Source organism: Cynoglossus semilaevis, chromosome 9 (genome assembly GCF_000523025.1).
Source record: "Cynoglossus semilaevis isolate Cse_v1.0 chromosome 9, Cse_v1.0, whole genome shotgun sequence".
NCBI lineage: Eukaryota > Metazoa > Chordata > Actinopteri > Pleuronectiformes > Cynoglossidae > Cynoglossus > Cynoglossus semilaevis.
This window is the reverse complement of record NC_024315.1, coordinates 18,663,510-18,685,035: the sequence shown is the minus strand read 5'-3', so window position 1 is coordinate 18,685,035 and position 21,526 is coordinate 18,663,510. Positions and strand designations below refer to the sequence as shown.

Genomic DNA, 21,526 nt, shown 5'->3' with positions numbered 1-21,526 from the left:
CTGCAGATTGCACCTATGTCCATGCAGTACATAACTGTTTGTTGAAGAGTTTTGAACTAACTAACTCAGTCCTATCACATCCAATCATGTTGTTGTGTTGAGCTCTAATCCGCGTTCAGCTCTCTTATGTCACGTTTTCACATTCTTTCCCTTCCTTCGACTTTCCCTGATCCTTTCCCCATTCTTGCCTGGAGCTTTTTCTTCTCATTTCCTGTCACCATTGATTTTTTTTTTTTTTTTTTTTTGTAATGACACATCAAAAGATGTCCCAGCCTCAGGGACCTGATGACATTTCCTTAGATAAGCTGGTTTGCTGATGGAGAAGACAAGCGCTGCCTTCTGATGTTTAGCTCCAATTGATAATAAACACACTCCAATATGAGGTATAGTCGAATGACAGATAGCAGATATATTAGAAAATATGTTGGCCAGTTGTACAGACAGGTTTATTATTTCTGTGCAGAGTTCAGGGTTTCCTTAAGTTGGTTGTTTGCTAAGATGCTTATCAGCGACCGCTTCAAGAGTCACACCCATGTCGCCATTCTGACGACCAGCTTCCTTTTTCAAACAATGGTGACATTCTTTAAATAATAGCAGTTTCGGGGGGCGCATGGCGACTTCCTATCAAAACACCCATTAGAGAACGACTAAAAAGATCCTATAATGTCTTTACTGTTCTGTTATGACCTACAACCTCCTGCATTGGAAAAACTTAAACGATTAACCACGTGACCTCTTAAATAGTGTTGTTTTTCTACTGTTGATTAGCATGGAAAACAAATTCCGTTTTCTGACCTGAGAAGCTCTTAAATAGTGTTGTTTTTCTACTGTGAGACACAGGATGCCTTAAGAACTGTTTCTCTGTGTATTAACAATAATTCTTATAAAATTAATTTAAAAAAAAAATTGCATCACTTTAAAAAAAACAATTGAATGTCTTTCTTAGAATTTTTTATTTTTTCTCCTTTTTGTATCTTTTCGTGTTTGTCCTCGTCGACCCGTCTGCGTTTGTGACATTGTACGAAACCGATGTGGTTTATTTCCGGTTGTAACTTTAAGGCTGTATAGCTGTAACTTTTCCATATTGTACGTTTCTGCAATTGATTATTTTTTGTATTAAATGTACAAATATTGTAAATTGCTCTGTGTAATAAAAAAAATGTAAATGTAAAGTTAAGAAACTTAGCAATATGGACCACACAAAATGACTTGGCGGACCGCATTTGACCCGCTGGCCTTGAGTTTGACACATGTTCTATAGTAATGCATGATACCCAACCATTTAAACGTATTCTGTCTGTGTTCCTCAGGGAGTGACTCTCATTCGTCAGACCTGGGTGAGTCGGTGTTTCCGATTAATTGCGATTAATACAGAAGTCAGATATGTCTAATGAGTCAATGCAACCCTCCCCGGGAGACCAAGAAAACCTTATCACTCAAGTCAGATTTGTTGTCGTTTGTGGTCAGATTCTTGGCGCTCACGTAGCGTAACCGACGGTCTGAAGAACGGAGATGCCAGCAGCTCTTCTCTCGCTGCCAAGGGCTTCAGAAGCGTCAGACCCAACTTACAGGACAAGAAGTCACCCACACAGGTAACATGTATCGCCCACTACAATCACACATTTCCCTTACGTTCGCTCCTGTCTATGGTGGCCCTCTCAGACAGTAGCTAAATTGATATTTTTACCAATTATTGTATAATGGAACAACCAATCCAGGGTTTATTTATCCCAGTACTTCTCAAATAGTGAGGGCGGGGCACACTGGACATGAGTCTTCCACTGCTGTGATGCTTGAATGATAACAAGCCTCCAGCCACTAGGTGGCAGCAACTCATACAGTGGTTTGTACAGATAAAAAAATATACGTTATCAGGTTTAATAGTATTTCAATTCACGGGGGGTGTGGGTTGGAGGGGGTCGTGAAGACATTATTGTCCCCCAACGGGGGGTGGGGGGGGGCACGACAGGAAATAACCACTGATTTAGCCCAACATTAGCATGAACACACTCAAAGTGCAAGTCTCGGATCCACCAACGTAAACAGTGATGCAGATAAATAGGCAACTGGACAAGAGTGAAATGGTGTCTTCATTGGGACGATGACATCATCACCTCATCCTACACCAGGTGAAGGTTACCCAATCCATCTCAAGAGACTTGATTGTTGGGTCAAAAAACATGGGCCTGTGATCTCAAGATCTAGTCGTTTAACTTCCTCCAGTCAACAGTCACTTCTATCTTGTCATAAAGTTTTGGGTTGATTTAGAACCTCACTTATCCAACCTGTAGTGTTCTAGAAAGGATTAGATTGTTTGGTTGTTTTTTTAGAAAGTCAATTAATTAGAAAAGGATTAGATTGTTTGGTTGTTTTTTTTTTAAACAGGAATTAGAAAGTCACACAAAAGATGACCCCCATTGACAGCATCAGAATTTCAAACATTTACCGTAATGTTTAGGTGTTGACATTTTTTATACTGAACCACTCAACAAAGCATCATGGTTGTAAATTATTTACACTTATTCTCCCCCCCAGACATTGACTAATGGTTCTTTTGTTATTGTTTAAACTCTTGCCGGCTGTTACTACTAATTGCTAAACAAGGATATTGATCCCATGCCATCACCACCCCCCAGGAGAGAGAGTTTCCATTTCTCACCACCTGGCACTAATCCACCAGACTACAGCGCCGCCATCGCTCTGGCTAACGATTCCAGCTCAGGAATCCTCACATTAACTCGGAGAGAGAAAGCAGTTTTAAAAGAGACCTACACCGTTAACAGCATGTCTTCTTACAGCTGCTCGGAGAGTGGCGCAAAACCGGCGGAGCAGACGCGACTGCACGCGCTCCATAACGACGCTAACAATCGTAGCACGTCCTCCACATCTAACAAACAGGTCCAGGAGCGTAAGGTGTCCTCGGTTAAAATAACCCCACTCACCATTCCCGACCCTCCTGATCACATCAACTCCTACAAAGACCCCCGAACTAAGCTCCAGACCACACCTTCACTTCCTCCTCCTCCTCCTCCTACACCACCACAAAGGGGCGCCACTCTCTCTCAGCCCCGCACACAGACAGCCTCACTCTCTGTCCACTTGGGCACCAGAAATCAGAAAAACCCACAGCCTCGACTCCAACCAAATCCAGAAGGGGAAGTGAAGCTCCCAGGTGACACCCGTTCTCCCAACTCCGGATCGGCAGACTGTTGGTACATAAGTGATGCCATACTGCAGCTCTGTACATTTAAATGTCACTGAAAGACAGTCAGTCATTTCTTACTAGCGCATTCATCTAGTTCAGAAAAGTAGCATAAAAAAAACAAACACTTGAGTTTTCCTGATCACGCGTCAAAACACTTCAGGGTCGGAGCCAGTCGTCGTGTCGCACATCCTTCACTGCTCGCCCTTTAATTTAAAAGATATGTCACCGATGACATGAAGCCAACAAATCTAACGGTGACTCTGTATTTAGCATATGATAACGTGTTTATCTAGTAGCCAAGTCTGCATTGATTGATTGTACTTGTGTTACTGGCATTATACATTGGTGTGCAAAAGTTTTAGGCAGCGCTAAACTGCATTATAATATTATTATTTATATGGATTATAATTTTTTTTTTTTTTTTTTAAAGTGAAAATATTGAAGATGAGACAAATGTAAATTAAATCTGAATTAGCTGTGATCATCACTTTTGCCCGTCATGTACACTCATAAACGTTCGTGTCTATGTTCCAGATCTGGTCATACTGACTCTTAACAGTGTTCCTTCTATTTTTTGATTTTAAATGGAAATTTTGCCTTGACGTTTCTTTTCTTCTGATACATTTAGTTCCTTGACAGAGAACTACTAGCTAGAGAACTTGCTGATGAAATACTGTGTGTCTCTTTTGCTGTACTGAAACTCGCTGCGTGGTCCAGGACCCGTGACACCGTGTTCTATAAAAACCTCACCTTGATAGTACGGTTTTGGTTTCTTTTTCTATTCAGTTTTAGGCTTTCGATACGGTAGAGCTCTTCGTTTGAGTCGTTTTCTGTTTTAACAGCCAAACAAAAATGATTTTTGTATTTATTAGATCTATTGATTGCTATTGTTATTCATGTACTCGATACATGTGTGCATAAGAGAATCAGCGCTCACGCGTTGGCGAAGGAAAGTCACAGCAAACTCATTGGATTTGTCTCTTTCAAAAAGTCATATTTTCATAATTTTTATGTTATTGCCTAAAATGTTTGCACAGCTCTGTCTCCTACGGGTTGAAGTAACACATCGCCTTCACTTCACAGCATTTATCAGGTTTGAGAAGTTGACGCTGCCTCACAGCCTCACGGGCGTTTTTTTTTTTGTAACCTTCTGTTCGTGTTGCATTTTCACTTCCAGTGTGGCTAATGAGTGATGTCACTAAGCGCTCTTCTCCTCTCCTTTCCCCCCCCCCCGCCGCCGCCAACTGCCACTTCCTCCGACAACCAGGGGCCTGCGTCGCCCAACCTCACAGCTCAGCACTTCCCCTACCACAGCCACAGCTCAGAGTCACTCGACTACCTGTCGGGCCTAATGCCCAAGGCCCTGTCGCCCACTCCTTACGTTCCTAGCGGAGGTCATAACACAGCCGGCACGGCCTCTGCAAGCATGAGCGGCCGCGTCTCTCCCTCAGTGTCACCCGTGACGGTGTCAGCTCTAAGCCACTACTCCTCCTCCTCCACGACGGGGCTGATGGACGAGCTGCAGATCTGTAGTCTGGACTCACCCGGCTGCTCACCCACGCCGTCGCCCACCCTCAGCTATGCGTCTGTGTACACATCCAACGCTGGCCCCGATGAGGCGCTAACACCCTTTGTGGGCTCCACTGCCTCAGCTGCCACTTTGACTAACGTAATTATCCCACCGAGTCAGTGTTGTAATACACACCCAAAACAAACAAACTGGTTTCTTCTCTTTTTCACATCGTAATTTTGGACCAATATTGTGGACCCGCCCACCCTTTTTTACACCTTCTACTAACCTCCCACAGTAACTTACCTGTCAGCTACCAAAACTAAATTGACTTGACTTGTGTTTCTTCATGTTAGTTAGTATTTTTTTTCTTCAATTATTTTTCTTTTATTTCTTTCAAGGCACAGCGGTCGCTTAGAGAAATTCTGAAATTGTCAGCTGCTTTCTTTTATTTCTTTCAAGGCACAGCGGTTGCTTAGAGAAATTTTGAAATTGTCAGCTGATTGTCAGCTGCTTCACTCTGTGAAGGGCTTTATTGATGAAATTGAATGATCCTATAAAGCGTTTACGCCGTAAATATTGACGCCTGGGCAATAGTTGTATACTACACCGTTAGCGTAACATTATTGTGCAATATAAAAAAAAATAGTACGCTCTATAACCCTCTTAAATTACTAGAATTCTAAGTGATTCTGCACAGCTCAAATGTTGTGAATGTTACAGCATCATTTGTGGAGTTTTTTTTTTTAGTTTTTTTTTTTTTTACATTCTTCTCCAAAAAATAGACACCTGCATGGATATGAGCAATATTTCTCCGTGCATACTGTGTCCTGATCGCTTCTCTAAACTAACCGAGGCTGAATCTTTGCAAGCGCAGTTTTAAAGTATTCCGTGAAAATACGATTTTTCTAAGCAGAGATCGGCATACAGTCTAAAAACAGAATACTTTACATATAAATGGCTCTAAAAAAAGCCTCGGTTTGAGTCAACGTGACGGTCCTGTAATTGCAGTAACATCGATCTGTGTCTTAGCTTTTTACTGCATTTCTAAACCCGTGTGAAAGAGCAACGTATTACGTCACGATAAGTTATACAAATTTTAAAAAAATATCCAGGTGCTGAACAAAAAATCTTTTTTTTTTTTTTTTTTTTTTTTGTCAGATGACATCCTGTCGTCCCCGTGTCTTGTTAAATTGAATCTCTTCATAACAACACTCCTGCCTGTGTCTTGTGTGTGTGTGTCACACAACTAATACGTGGTGAAACGAATCATAAACCCTGGAAGTAGTTGTTCGTGTTTCTTCGTTCTGTTTTAGAGACAAACGATTCAGTAGAAGTGTCTCCTTCCTCTAACTGTTCTCACACTGTTCCGTCACTACCGAGGCATTCCTTTTCTAAGTATTACATCAGACCCACTGTCTGTTTTTATTGTCCTCTGCAACACTACAGGATGACTAGTTTTGTGTTCTTTGTTTTTTTTGTTTTTTTACAGCACTTTGTTACCTCTGTGTATAGTAGAAACTGGAGAAGATCACTTTTTTTGTGGGTTACTCACAGGGGCAGGTCCTCTCCCACGCCATGAATGGAAATGCCAGCCATCAGCAGAGACCCCTCTCTCCCCCGTCCTATCCTCCTCCCCCTGTGTCCCTCCACACTGGCCTGCAGAGACAGAGCAGAAGTTCGGGTGAGTCATGGTTTTCGTAAATATCCTTCTGTCATTTCTTTGCCCTGGAACAAAACTGTATAGCAAAAAATACACAACAAATTACCGTATTTTCTGGACTATAAGTCGCACCTTTTTTCATCCTTTGGCTGGGTTTACGACATATTCACTTGACGTTTTTTTCATCCTTTGGCTGGATTTACGACACATTCAGTCGGCGTTTATATTAAAATATATAATTTATATAGTTTGTTGCTAGAGGGCACTCTAGGCTTGTGTATCAGTATCTGCTGCTCCTGTACCACTAAACATTTACATGTTCGTTATTTTCACACTGACAGCAGCTAGAGGGCACTCTAGCTGGCCAGCTGGCTACTCCGGATCGACTTTTATATATTTTTTTTTTCTTCTTCATTATGCATTTTTTCTTATACTCCCGAGCGACTTATAGTCCGGAAAATGCGGTAAACATTATTCTGAATTTGACTGATTCTCCTTTTCCTTCTGGCCTCTAGAGGGCAGTGAATCCATCACCAGGGAGTCTACGGTGACGGGTCACACCAGCTACTTCAGCACGGTGCCCATCGCCAGTTTTTCAGAAGAAGAGAAAAAAGTTTCAGTCATCAAAGCCCCCCACTATGAAGGCATTGGCCCAGTGGACGAGTCTGGAATCCCTATTGCCATTCGCACGGTGAGCTCAAACATTCAATCTCTTGGGAGTGTTCTTTCACCACAGTAAAAAAAAAATACAGATAAAGCTAAAGCTTGTTTTTTTAAGATGTGTCCAATAAGATGTCAAGTGGCCTGGACCAGTACAATCATAACATAATAACCTATAAATAACAATAAGTCCGTATTTTTCCCCTTTGTTTTAATGCAAATAAATACAAGAATATTTGAAAAAAATCTTTATTAAATGAAATATTTGAAGAAACACCACTAACAAGCGATAGTGAGTTTGAGCATTTTTTCACTTTCAACATTCATCAAGGGGGCCGTATTGAACCCCAGAGTGGGCCTGTTTTGACCCGGGAGCCGTATCTTTGATACACCTGTTATAGTGCAGTAGAACATAGAGTTATAGTTTTCCCATCTAAAATCCTGTTTAGTGAAAAAAAGGATGCTGAAGTACGAGTGCGACAGTGATTATTGAAGTGGCAGTGTTGTGATTGACAGCTGGGATCATCCATTCGAACGTCCAACTTATGTCTGCAGGCTTTAAGTGCACATTAAAAGCTTTTCTTTTTTTTTTTTACCTCTCTCTCAGACACATTTTCCTCTCCGCCTACTTCACTTATTTTCAGGATGAGTTCAGCCAAGGTCTTTGACAACACAGATTTTTTTTTTTTCATCTGCTTGTGGAGCCCGTCTGCTTATATACTCGATCCTGCATTTTCTGAAGAGTTGTACATAATGACGTCCTAATCCACGCAGCATGAGAAAGTGGGAAGTCGGATGAGAACGAGGTGTGACCATTAAAATGAAGAAAGGCTGAGAAAACAGATGCTGCTGTTTGAGAGCACAGAAACATTTTTGTAGCAACTCTGTTCGGTCGCCCCGGAGAGTGAAGCGGTGATTGGCCGCTCTGTTTAGCTCTCAAAACACACACACACACACACACACCCTCTGCTTAACTGTGGAGGGAGGAATGCCTTCCTTTCGGACCAGAGTTCAGTTACTGTTTCGGTGCAGCTGAATGGAGAGGATTAAGTCCCTCTGTCATTGGATAGCTCTGGTTTTGAAGTGCTCATCAGATCTTTACTGTACAAACAAAGACACAAACCGGGCTTTTTTTTTTTTTTTTTCCTCCTGGATTACTCCACCACACCATGACTTCCTCATCTACTGACATCGCACACGTTCACATGAAAACAAACCTCCAAAGTAGTTTATCAAGTTACATTACTTTCAGTAATACTTATTCATATTGTATATGTATATATATGTATATGTATATATATATATATATTTATATATGTATTTGTATATGTATATGTATATATGTATATATACATATATGTATAAATATATATATACATATATAATTATGTATATGTATATATGTGTATATATGTATATATGTATATATATATGTGTGTATATATGTATATATATGTGTATATATGTGTATATATGTGTATATGTATATATGTATATATATATATGTATATATGTATATATATGTGTGTATATATATATATATATATATATATATATATATATATAAAATAATAAAATGTTTAGAATTTATGTTAAAATAGTTTAATAATTTCTCTCTCTCTCTCTCCCTCTGTCTTTCTCCAGACAGTAGATCGGCCCAAGGACTGGTATAAAACGATGTTTAAGCAGATCCACATGGTTCACAAAGCAGGTAAATCTGTAGCAGATAAAAGAGGAGGTTTGATTGGACTGGAGTGTTAGCGTCGCAGTAGCTTGTCGTAGGGTACACAAAAACACTCGTCGTACACATGGACGTGGACGTGTGCTTCTTTGCAACTCGTTCCTTTGAGAGACACAGAGATTGTCAGAGTCAGAACTCATTAAATGTGAGCGAGGCAGTGAGGTGTGGAAGAGGTTATTGAACAAGCTCTAATAGGACCAGAGTCGTCATGGGAAATAATCATAAAAGTGTTGCTCCCACAGATTCCAAAAGTTGGTTCTATTCCACTCAGGCTGCCTGTTCTGCAGTGGAAAACCAACATCTCCTCTCTAATGCTTTTGTTTCTTTCGAGTGACAAAAAGAATCCTACACTTAGATTATTTGTAAGGTCATAAAAAAAAAAATACACGTATCCATAAAGTGGATATAAATATTTAAATGTCTCTCTTGTGGTATTTATTATTCATAGAGCTGCCCGAACATTTCAAAGCAGCCTCTTAAATCAGTGAAAATAAATTCGTAGAAAATATCTACTTAATTAAATACGTTTTTAAAAAAAATCTATTTTTATTACAGTCGAAAATAGATTTGACATTTTCTTTTTTTTCTTTTTTTTTTACAAAAAGACATTAGTATGAATTATCGTAATTTCTGTTTACCTGTGCTGCGAATTTGTATCCAGCCATTACATGTTACGTAAACCAAAAAGCATTTATTTAAATAAAAGTCAACAAATATCTTTCTGTGTAAATAGCCCATGTTACAAAGTGGACACCTGCAGCTTATAGGGAAGTGCGGCCTATATATATACAATTATTTTTTTCTTTTTATATGTAGTGGGTGCGGCTTATATTCCGGTTATATTCAAATTACGACAGATAAAATGCGTTTCTGATTGTTATATCACTGACTTGATAAAGATGCTGACTTAGTTTATACTTAAGAAATACTAACTCTCGACCTTCTCTGCTACAGATGATGACTATTCTGACACCTACAACGCAACATACGCTGTCATCAACAACGGTGAGACCTGGTCAATAACAACACTTTCCTATCCGTACATCACCACCGCACTCCGTTCTTAACCACATCATCTTCATTTTTATCCTCATCAGACGACCACAGCCTGTCATCCAACACCACTATGGCCCACCCAGCGCCCCGCACACATACATACAGACCGCTGGTCAAGAGCCCGTCAGACAACGGAGCCCGCCAGGGGCCTCGGGAGCCTTCCCCGACCCCTGTGCCCCCACCGCCCGTGCCCATGCCGTCCCTGCTGCAGCTTAGAGCCAGGGATAGTGAACGTGTCAAAGACACAGGCGACATGTGAGATGAACTGTTCTTTTTTAATATAAACTCATAAATCTCTGGATTATATATTTTATATATATATTTTATATATATATCTCTGGATTATATATTTTATATATATGCTCTTTTTTTTTTTTTTTTTGCACCAGGAATAAATGGGGTCCCCCCGACAGGAAAGTGGACACACGGAGGTATCGGGCCGAGCCCAAGAGCATTTTTGAGTATGAGCCTGGAAAGTCGTCTATTTTGGAGCATGAAAGACCTGTGAGTAATTTTTAAAAACGTTCTCCCTTTTTTTTTGATTTGATCCAAACTCTTGACATTTTTGTGTGGCACTAAGAGGTTTATGGCCAGTAACGTTACACTACACATGCAACAATAGTCACGTCTGATACCTGATTAGAGTTTTTCATTATAGAGTATTTGATAGAAGTTATTATTATTAACTCGTCATTTTCCCTTGAATGGTAAAATATGTAAACACTGATTTTGTTGGCCTGCAAACTCAGGCTTTTGTTTCGTGATGAAAACAATTAAACTCCTCCACATTACTACTACATGCAGAGCGTTTGATGGTCACTCACGAAGTCTTTGTGTTTTCGTCCTGCGATTTCCAGTGGTGCAGCAGCAACGTTCAGTTGTCACGAGTGTAGAGTTGGCCCTCTTGTGGCCATAGATGATATGGCGTATACTACAATTGTATTCAGAATATAAGTCGCAGGATGAAGGTTTTCAACATTCCCACCTGTTTCGCGTCTTTAATTATGATTAATTAAAAAAAAAAAGCTCAGTTTCTTTACTTTAAAACGATCAAACAAAACAACATAACATTTAAATCAGATTTTGTTTTGTGAAAACATTCTCACCTCGCTACATTTATCTGACAGTCTCTACGGCGCGGTAACTCGCGGTACAATTTGCATTTGCAGACCTTCAGACTCAGTGTGGGTGTTGAAATGCAAAGGTGTCCAGTCACAGTGATTCATCCACATTTGACTGTTCTGTAGCAACAGTGCAGTGTTGGGTGAATAATAAAGTAGACGGTAGAGCTTTATCTACTGTATATGCGTGGATAAGACCATATACCAGACATGAGGTATTTCAGAAAAGAAAAAAAAAATCGCTTTTTTTTTCTGATGTCTTTTTTTCCGGAGTCTGCCAGGAGGAGGAGGGATTAAATAAAAGCTTTTTGTCAAGGTTTCACAGATGTTTAATTTTGATGACCGCAGTGAAAGCTCCCAGGACAATAGCGCATGAGTCAGCTCTCGATGGGAAGAGGCAATAAAAGGAGAAAGAAAAAAAAAAAGAAGCCTACAGACGTTAAACCCACAGACAAAAAGTGAAGCCATGCCAGATAATTTGCTGCTGTCGCTTCATTAGTTTTCCTCTCTGTTGTCACAGTGAGGAAAGACTGCAACACACACGCTTTCCATGGCGTCACTGACATCAGGTTTTCTCTATTTTACTCTCAGCCACGGCAGTTAATCGAATTTGGATGTGATTATGAAAACAAGATCATGAAAATGCCCAAACAGTATTTTCACTTTAAGCACGCTGTGAGAATGTTTAAGTCAAACGTAAACTAATCATACTCTCTGTGTTTGTTTAGACCATGCATGGGCAAAGTAAGGCCCGGGGGCCGGAAGCGGCCTGTTCAGTTTTGTTAATCCGGCCCGCCAAACTTTTCCAAATGATATTATTTATTTATTTAATCCTTATACTGCTGCCTTTACCCTGCAATACCCACGTTTCCCCAATAGATGGTGTAGAAAATGATAAAAGCATTTTAGCTTTTTTAGCCTTTATGCATGACTTTCACGTGTCATTTATCTCAGTTATCGTTGTCGCACGACGGTTCAATGTTAGGACAATTGTGGCGTCAAAATGTTTGCCCACACCTGGTTTAGACTCTGCTGCAGTTTGTTACGAGTACACTGCCACATATATTTGCATATTTATTTATGATTTGCATATATTTGCATTTTTCTCAGTTTAACGTTCAATAAAAGCAAATTCTCAATTCTCGTGATTTCATTATAAATCACAAAAATCGTGATTATGATCTTTGTCAAGACCAAGCAGCCCCAGTGTCAGCCACACTCTCACCTCTTTTTTTCTTTTTTTTCCCCAGGCTTACACTTTGATCTATTTTTTCCCAGCCTTTTTCACAAAAGGGAAATTAAAAAAAAACAGCTCCTTAACATCTTCCAGAAATATTCAACTCGGCGTCAAAATTGTTTTTTTTTTTTCATTTGCAATTAGGATAATTGTCCAAAAAAATAACCTGGTAATGAGTAAATCAGTCACCGGGACAGAGCTGTCCTTGTTTAACGTCTCTGAGATTAAAGTGTAGATAATTGACAGCTGCAGCACAGCACTTATTTTACTGCATGTAAATACTGAGTCAGCCTCCTGATGTGGCTATATATATATAAAACGACCAATCAATATGATAAAAGGGCAGAGGCCGTTAAACCCACCATCACTTCATATGTAAATACTGGAGAGGTTTTACTGCTCTGTACTGATAATCTACATGCCTCATAAAGATATATATTTGCCGGAGGAAAAGAACTCTGTGTAGCGCAGATGCATAATGAATCCAATCTTAAACGTCATTTTGTAATTTTAGGCATGATTACATAAAGATGATCATCACAATATTAACATTTAAAAATCGGCCTTTGCTGCCAAATCGACAACGACAAGGGGCAAGGGAAAACGACACCGAACATCCTCATCCGTTTACATTTGAAATGCGTCACCGAAGCTGTGGTTCACGAACCGTAAAACAGACCTTAAAACAGAAAAACCAAATCAGTGCCATTTCCTCTCTGTGACACAAATTAAAATAAAATTTAAAAAAAAATGAAATTTCTTCCAATTGCTGGACCCCCACTTTTGACCTCTGGACCAAAGGTCAAATCTGTATTGTTGTGAATTGTGTTGATGAGCCATATATACTGTATATATCCAGGCTAGCTCTTCATTCTGGTCCATTCTGTAGCCATCTCCCTGTTCATCATAACCATAAGCTCCATGTCTTTCTCTCTGCTCTGTGTCCTCTCCTCCCCTTCCCACACTTGTTTCCTTCTCTCTTGTCACTCTCATACTTTCCCCAGACGTATGATGACTTAGATTTAGAGAACGAGCCTTGGTATAAGTTCTTTTCCGAGCTGGAGTTTGGGCGGCCGGTAAGTCAGGACCAGAGCTACTCCCGTAACCGTAGTCCTGCCGTGGTGCCATACACCCAGTTCATTCACTCCACCCAATTTTTTGTCTCCACCAATAAACTGGGTGGTGCCACCTGTTTGGGCATGTAGTACTTGTTGGGTGCTGTGACTCTGCCTCTACCCGCTCCCCACCCTTATGACAGGCTGTGTTACGACTTTGTGTTGCTGGGTTTCCTCGGTCTGGTGGCTATTGCAGGCACTAATTGGTGATTGTTTTTTTTGGTGGCTATTGCAGGCACTAATTGGTGGTTGTTGTTTTGTTTTTTTTTTCACTAAAGTTAAAAAAAAAAATAGAATCATACCTGATTCTTGAATTCATGCTAATGTTAGTATTCGTTTATTCGTTTTTGCTACAGCTAATGTTTATGTTGACATCCTATACACAACCTAAAATCCTTTAGCCCCCTCTGCTGCCTGTTGCTGGTAATACCACCGCAATGGTCAAGGGCAAGGATAGCCCTTATCTAGCCACTGATCTGGGATTCAAATTGTCCTCCAACCTGGCTGTTTTTTTTTTACACTGTGTCACGAGGAGGTGCCTCACTGTGTCTGTGTCAGAGCATGACTTCAGGGTGCGGCGAGTCGTCGGCTTATTCACAGAGTTCAGGCTCAGAAATGTCACCCTCCGGTTGAACCCGGAGTCACATTGAGCCGAATGTGGACATTTTACCTGAATGTTTACATCGGTGAATAAGACTCTTGTACGTGGTAGTCACGCACAGACCGCATCAGCAGATGTTCAGAGTGAGTTCGTAATGTTTGTTATTAATACATAAATTAAATCATAACGTGTGGGTTTTTTTTTTTTTTTTTGCATTATTTACAGACACTGTCACCGCACTTGGTCAAATAAAACAAAACACTGCTGCACTCAGCTTTCTGCCTGTCAACTTGCTATCTCACTCTGCATGTGTGTGTGGTACACAGGCACATTTGTGTGTGTGTGTGTGTGTAGTATGTGACCAGTAGATCTAATCCTAATGTAATCGTTGTGGTATTTGTAAGCGAGTGTATTACCCGTGTTTATATGGGGGGGGGGGAAATGTTAGATTTAATAAGGCAGTGTATGCTGTGCTTTTTACATGTCCATACGGAGTGTGTATGTGTGTGTGTGTGTGTGTGAGTGCACATGTAAGCACTGGACACGTGCGGGAGCGTGTGCAGTACGTTCTGTGTGACCTTGCCATCTCTGTGGTTAGTCAGGTTCTCTAACCTGTGTCACTCTCTCACCATGTTTTCTTATTTGTTTTTCTCCCCATGACGTCACCTCTGCTGCTCCTCCTTCACCTCATCAACAACCTTTCACCTATCCCCCCCCCCCTCCCTCCCCCCTTGTCCTCTTCCTCCTTCCTCTCCTCCTCCTCCTCTTCCCGCTCACTGCTGCTGCTTGGGGCTCAAGCCTCCTAAAAAACGGCTGGATTATAATCCAGACATCTCAGCCCGCCGGCACATCGAGGTAATCTTACATTTGTTCACTTTACAGTAGTAGACCACACGCATTCTAATCAATCGTTTGATTATTTAAATAAAATATTTGACTAAAATATACAACTAATATAACATGTAAAAAAAAATTCTAACAATATTTCAGGGAGAAAATAATATTAAAATATTCATTTGTTTTTGTTTTTTTGTGATTCACTGGTTATTGTTATTATTTATTGAATGAATTTTATGATCTTATGTTTAAAAAAAATAGACATTCTGCCGTTACGACGTGTTGGTTCCAAAGAGATTGAGATTTTTTTTTAGCATAGCTTCTTAGCATTTGATCCTGTAGTGACTGGCAGGCATCCAGATCTATCTTCAATCTAAAAGAGTAGGAGAAATAATCAGAGGAGTAGAAGAACCAAAGGAGAGTCAACATATCGATACGCATTATATCATATATTAAACATTTTTAAATGGATTTATTTTCACTGAAGAAGTGAAAATTATAGTGTCTGCTCTCGTCATTTTGCAAGATCACTAAAGTTTATCACATATATTTCTGTATCGACCTTTCTGTCTATTGTGTTTGGAATATGTACAGCACTTTACCGTTTGCATTTTATGACAATCAGACAATGACTATGACAATAGGATGGCAGTGAATTACTGCAAACTTTGTTGAATGTGTAGCTTTAATTTTATAAACGTCTGTGATCACTTGTTCTAAACAAACATTTCTTTCTTTCTTTCTTTCATTCTTCTCTATTTTACAAATGATATTTTCTGACTTTTATGAAAGCATCGCTGCGTTATCTCTTCAATGTTTTCATCGTGACAGCATTCGGTGTCACGGTGTTTCCTGCAGCCTCACTGTGTAAACAAAGCAAACACCTTTGCTCCTAAGATCCATTCCAGGTTATCCATGCCAGGTTTTGCAAGTCAGCATCTGCCCCCCCCCACCCCCTAGGTTATCCATGCCAGGTTTTGCAAGTCAGCATCTCTCCCCCTGAGAACAGGGGTTCTCAGCTCACTACATTCCCTTTCCTTCTTCACCTTTAACCATTATCTCACAGGCTGCTCTGTGCGGGGAGAAGAAACTGATCCTTTTGCTTAAACACCAGCCGGCCTGTTCTTGGTCGGGTGTTCCACGTGGAACCGGCGTCCATCTGTAGCTTACACTGGGGGAGTGCTTTCAGTGTGGCACAGTAAGCAGCGACCGCATGCGAGCTGTGCACTGTGAACCGCTGTTCCTCCCGGTCTTTGTTCTCTCTGCGTAGCTGACTTCTCTTCTTTGGTTGTCTGCCCTTATTTTCAGACCACCCTGCACTTGGCTCCCGCTGACAAGGCTCTGGAGAGACCGGCGAGGTAACCCACTGCTCCCTTTATTTTTCCTCCGCATCATCCCTTACCCCACCCCCATCGTCCACCCCCATCCTCTCATCATCATCAGCAGCAGCCCTTCAATTTTTTTTTTGCACAGAATGAAAACAGTGCAACCTTCTTGCACCCCTCGCCAGTGCAAGAAGCCGAGCCTTGAACACAAAAGCTTCAAAGCTTTACATTGTCACCAAAGACTTATTTGGGTTTAAATCCTCGTCTCTTAGGTCAGCCAGAGTAAATGAACCATGCAAATCTATTGACTTTGTCCAGCACCTCCTTCCTTCCCCCGTCTCCCCTGCATGTCCTTTTCTTGTCCCACTCCCATTCACCAGTGGCCTGATTAGTCAGTCACATTTTACGCGGTGGAAGGTCAGGAGGACGGCGCTGAAACGGGCTGAACGTTAGATGGAAGCTATTGACACAAGCAAGCTTAGTCACTGTGACCACGATTGTTTGTTAAAGTGAATAGAAACCTAGAAATCTCTTAGCAACATTTGCAAATTATTTTTATCCCAACGTTAAACGTAAGTAAATACAGAATAAGAGTTCGATTTTTTTTTTTTCCTTCCCTGTTCCTTCAACAGTGTCTCATGTCCTGTTTGCATCTGTGCTGATGTTTGGATTTTTACAGTGCTGCCAGTGACTACAGGAAGCGAAGGAAGTCAGAGCCGTCCAATTCCCCAGCCAACGCTCAGACGTCTCAAAGCCCAAACGTCACCTCCCCGAAACCGGTGGATGCCTACAGCAGACCCAGCAGCAGTTTAAAGAAGCCAGTCATTCGTTCCTCGCCTTCATCCCCCTCCAAAGCCAAAGGTAGAAACATAAAAAGTCCGTGATTTTCTCTCTCTCTCTCTCTCTCTCTCTCGATCTCTTCTCTGATCCCACCTCTCCTATTTTAAACTATCATCACGCTGACCTTTGTTTAACAACTCACTTGATTGTCTTTTCCTGTGCTTTATTGCTTTTGGCTGGCGAAAGGAGAAAAAAAAAAAAACTTAATATTTCCACAGCCTAGTTTCTCTTCCCTCTTTTACTTCTCCTCTGCTCTTCCCTTTAGATCCTAGAATATAGTAGTAGATACTACTGCTAAATCTGCTTTCTTCCTTTTTCTCTTTTCACCACGCTGCTTTCTATTGGACATCCATATAAAAAAGGTGGGGACGCATGCGGCATGTATTCAAATAGTTTAACACCCCCAGGTCTTCGCCAGGTGCCCCCTCCGCCCCCTCTTCTCTCTGACCCGGTCTTTTCCATCGAGGATGCCAGCCTGGACGGCAGCTCTGCTTCTCAGCAGTCTGCTGCCCCTTGCGAAAACCGTTGGCAGACAAAGCGCCAGGATTCGGAGACGTGGGTCAGCGCGGAGGAGACGCCAACGTCTCCGTCACCTGCTAAACTTCGGTCGCGTAGCTGTGACGATCTGCTCAATGATGGGCTCTCTGGTCCAGGTGGACGCAATGCCACCCGCTCTGAAAGTGCTGGCTCTCTGTCGCTGATGTGTGACGGGAATCCTTCAGCTTCAACTGCTCCCAGTTCCACCTGCTCGCTGCCCAGACTCAAAAGGCAACGGGCGCATGACTCACCTGGATTTCTGCAGCTCTACCGTAAAATGCATCAAATCGACCGAGCTCACCTTATTCCGTCGGACATCATCCGCTCGGTCCGGGCCCGTATCCTAGAATTAGAGCGTCAACCGCACCTGTATCGCCATCGCCTCTCGCCATGGACACCCTCCTGGGGTGTGGACGTTCCTCGCGACATGGTGCCCAACCGCATTTCCGAATATGAACGCCTTATCCAAAAGTCCAAGTCCATGCCCAACTTGGGTGACGGAGAGATGCCGTCAGGAACTACAACACCCGGCTCTTCTTCTCGAGCCAGTAGCGGTGGCGGTGGCACGCCCAGTTTACCGAAACGCCGCTTTTCCATCGAGTCATTACTAGAGGACGATAACAACGGGACGGTAGCGCACAAAATGGACCACCTACATCGACCACGTAGCCCACCTGAGGGACAGCCTCGCGGACCAGAGCGCAGCCAAGCTCGAGCCTTTCCTTTCGTTCCCCCCGTCCCTCAAAGCCTTCGGGCCAATGCTGACTTTTCCGACAGCGAACAGGACGCTGTCGTGTCGGACCTCAGCGACTTCATTCAGGTGGAGGGTTCCTCGTTCTGCAGTGAGAGTGACTTCGACCATTGCTCTCTCACGTCCACCGAGAGTCTATATGGTGGCTCCTCCACCCTTCATCACCACCCTGTTCTTCGTCATCACCACCACCACCATCACCACCACCACCACTCTGGACACCAGAACCTGGGCCAGAGCCAGGGCTACCAGCACCGTCACCTCATCAGCACCTGCAAAGGTCGCTGCCCGGCTTCTTACACCCGTTTCACGACCATGCTTCGGCACGAGCGAGAGCGAGCTCGCCAGGAGCAAAAGCCCCCGCAGCCGAGTCTCAACAGACAGTCCCAGGAAGCAATGTCCAAGCTGGCCTTCCTGGTCAGCCCAGTGCCTTTCCGTAGGAAAAAGGGCTCACCAACTACCTCTAGAAGAACCGGTAGCAGTGGCAGTCGAGGCAGCAGGCCCAAGTCCAAACAGGCCATCTACGAAGCCCTGGACCAAGCCTTGAGAGACATTTATGAGCACATCCAAGCAGAACGAGGCCAGAGAGGTGCCCGGGCGCCGGATGATAGCATCCTTAGGCGAATCCTCGCTGAGCTGCTGCCAACTGTGCCTGAGCGAAGCTCTTCGCTGCGCGGGAGAAGAGGATGCTGGCAAGGGGGTCACTCGTCTACGTCCTTGTGCCCAGACGGTAGCCCCACTTGGTACGCCAACTACGGGGAGGACCCGTCCTCACCTTTGTTACAATCCCCGCGGTTGCAGTCACCGGTCAGTGCCTGTTACGGACAACATTCGGAAGCCTCAAACAATAATGAATACGGAGAGGAGCAGGGAAATGGAAATGAGCCCTGTTCATCAGGTGGAGACGCTACACATGTCACACATCCCCTCCATCCACGTCTACATTCGTTTCAATCATAACCATACATTTGCATTGTTGTGTTTGTATGAAACATATATACCGTATGTGTAAGAAGTCACGGGTCTTTTTTAGTCCATCCAAAATATCCTGACGGGTCTTTTTTAGTCCATCCAAAATATGTGGATCCTGAATACTGTATTTTCCGGACTATGAGTCGCACTTGGGTGGGTTTGCGTCTTATACTCAGGTGTGACTTATATATCAAAAAAATATATAATTTCACACGTTTGTTATTTTCACGCTGACAGCCGCTAGAGGGCACGCTAGGCTTGTGTACCAGTATCCGCTACTCCTGTCCTGTCGTCTTTTGGCTGGTGCGACTTATACTCCGGAAAATACAGTTTATGGGTTGTTTTCACGATCACGTTACATTTTCTAATGATCTTTTAGTTCATTTTAACCAATTTATTCAAAAAATGTAAGCAGTTATTTCTGTGGATTTTAATATGTTTTTTCCAAATATTTTCATCATGACAAGGTCAAAGCCATATTTAGGTGATTTGTGGTCATTTTGCCACGGGCCCTGATTTCTGACACTGCTTGTATATATCTTTGTATACCTGTATAGAAATGATCAACTAGTCTTTGACAAACATATTATTTTTTTTAATAAATGTTTCTTTCAGTATTTTCCATCATCGCACTGTACTTTTTCTTTTCCCTTTTCACTGCTGCCGTTCAGCCCTCGGTACATTCATAACTTGGTTTGGTTTATTTTTGTACAGTTGTGCATCAGTTGTGATACGTTGACCACAATTTCCCAAGTGAAAACCTGTGGTTTCTGCTATCACTGTAACGCACTGTTTGAGAAGTTGTGGCAAACCGGTATTATTGTTATTTATATTATTTATTTTTTCTATGTTCCATTTACAATTGAATGGTCGCTGTATGCTTCCTTTTTTTTATTCCTTTCATTTTCAATTTATTTAAAAATGCATGTGTTTCTCGTGCCCTTTAAAGGAAAGGTGAAATCGTGTGTTTCTTGTGACAAACCTACCTTCGACCTGAGTTTTCAATCATTCCCTCATTCAGTTGGAATGGCATCATCAGTGCACCATCATTTTTTTTTTTTTTTTTTTTTTTTTTTTTTTTTTTATTGTGAGCATGTGTCCTCCAGGACAGTGGAAAGTACAACCTTGTGACCTTTGATATTTGTCTCGTCCAATCATAGACCAGGATGTGTCTAGGGGATATTCTTCCGTGGATGGACGTCATACACCTCAGAACAGAAAACCAGTTGACAGAGAGGTACAGTAGCACTTACTGCAAATCATACACTCACAAATATATATATATATATATTAGAAAAACAAAAACATGTAGCAATGAAAACAATGTAAAAGCAGCCAATTGGCAGTGGCCCGCTAACAAAAACGTTGACTTTTTTTGTATTATTTTTATTAGTCGCTGTCATTGTCATCATAGCCCAGTTTAACCCACTTACCTACATTTCATGTTAGCTCTGATAAAGTAGCTACCGACCTACTTCTTGACGCTCCAGGTGTGCCCAGGAACTCATTCTGTTCTCTTTCCTCCATCAGAAACAGCCGGCGAGAGCCATTTATGATTTTAAGGCCCAAACCGCCAAGTGAGTAAAAACCTCAAGAAATTCATGTTTGTCGTCAACATTGTCTCAAACAGTGCATGTAGTGGGGGAAAAAATGCATCTATAAATATATTTGTTTTATATATTCCTTGATTTGATTTACTGTCTGTGGACTTAGATCGAAGGAGGTGACAATTTTAAAGTTTGTCAAGAGTGACCAGGCGAATGTGAATTTTATTTAGTGGCTTCGACAACAACCTTAGCAAAGACCCTTAACGCACTGTTTGAGAAGTTGTGGCAAATCGGTATTATTGTTATTTATATTATTATCTTTTTTTCTATGTTCCATTTACAATGGTCGCTGTATGCTTCCTTTTTTATTTATTTCATAATTTTTTTATTATATTAGCACTGCATGTGTTTCTCGTGCCTTTTAAAGGAAAGGTGAAATCATTTGTTTCTTGTGACAAACCTACCTTCTACCTGAGTTTTCAATCATTCCCTCATTCAGTTGGAATGGCAATCAGTGAACCATCAGTTTTCTTTTTCTTTTTTTTCTTTTTTTTTTTTTTATTGTGAGCATGTGTCCTCCAGGACAGTGGAAAGTACAACCTTGTGACCTTTGATATTTGTCTCGTCCAATCATAGACCAGGATGTGTCTAGGGGATATTCTTCCGTGGATGGACGTCATACACCTCAGAACAGAAAACCAGTTGACAGAGAGGTACAGTAGCACTTACTGCAAATCATACACTCACAAATATATATATATATATATTAGAAAAACAAAAACATGTAGCAATGAAAACAATGTAAAAG

General features: G+C 41.7%; 1 protein-coding gene across 11 annotated transcripts in view; it reads left to right on the top strand.

Annotated features, from left to right (window-relative positions):
• Positions 1 to 21,526, top strand: part of sorbs2a (sorbin and SH3 domain containing 2a) — a 52,661-nt gene that overhangs the window by 21,186 nt on the left and 9,949 nt on the right. For 6 of the 11 annotated variants that reach the window (XM_025058752.1, XM_017035416.2, XM_025058745.1 and 3 more), the window contains 15 exons: positions 1,311 to 1,337; positions 1,468 to 1,592; positions 4,473 to 4,874; positions 6,273 to 6,399; positions 6,894 to 7,069; positions 8,683 to 8,749; positions 9,734 to 9,784; positions 9,877 to 10,090; positions 10,225 to 10,339; positions 13,198 to 13,269; positions 14,708 to 14,764; positions 16,055 to 16,104; positions 16,751 to 16,932; positions 17,274 to 19,097; positions 20,332 to 20,408. In XM_025058752.1, the coding sequence (XP_024914520.1) occupies positions 1,311 to 1,337; positions 1,468 to 1,592; positions 4,473 to 4,874; positions 6,273 to 6,399; positions 6,894 to 7,069; positions 8,683 to 8,749; positions 9,734 to 9,784; positions 9,877 to 10,090; positions 10,225 to 10,339; positions 13,198 to 13,269; positions 14,708 to 14,764; positions 16,055 to 16,104; positions 16,751 to 16,932; positions 17,274 to 19,097; positions 20,332 to 20,408 (3,566 nt within the window). Of the gene's footprint in view, positions 1 to 1,310; positions 1,338 to 1,467; positions 1,593 to 4,472; positions 4,875 to 6,272; positions 6,400 to 6,893; positions 7,070 to 8,682; positions 8,750 to 9,733; positions 9,785 to 9,876; positions 10,091 to 10,224; positions 10,340 to 13,197; positions 13,270 to 14,707; positions 14,765 to 16,054; positions 16,105 to 16,750; positions 16,933 to 17,273; positions 19,098 to 20,331; positions 20,409 to 20,701; positions 20,749 to 21,526 lie in introns of all 11 variants that reach the window. The other 5 variants (XM_025058746.1, XM_025058747.1, XM_025058751.1 and 2 more) reach the window with 5 other exon arrangements.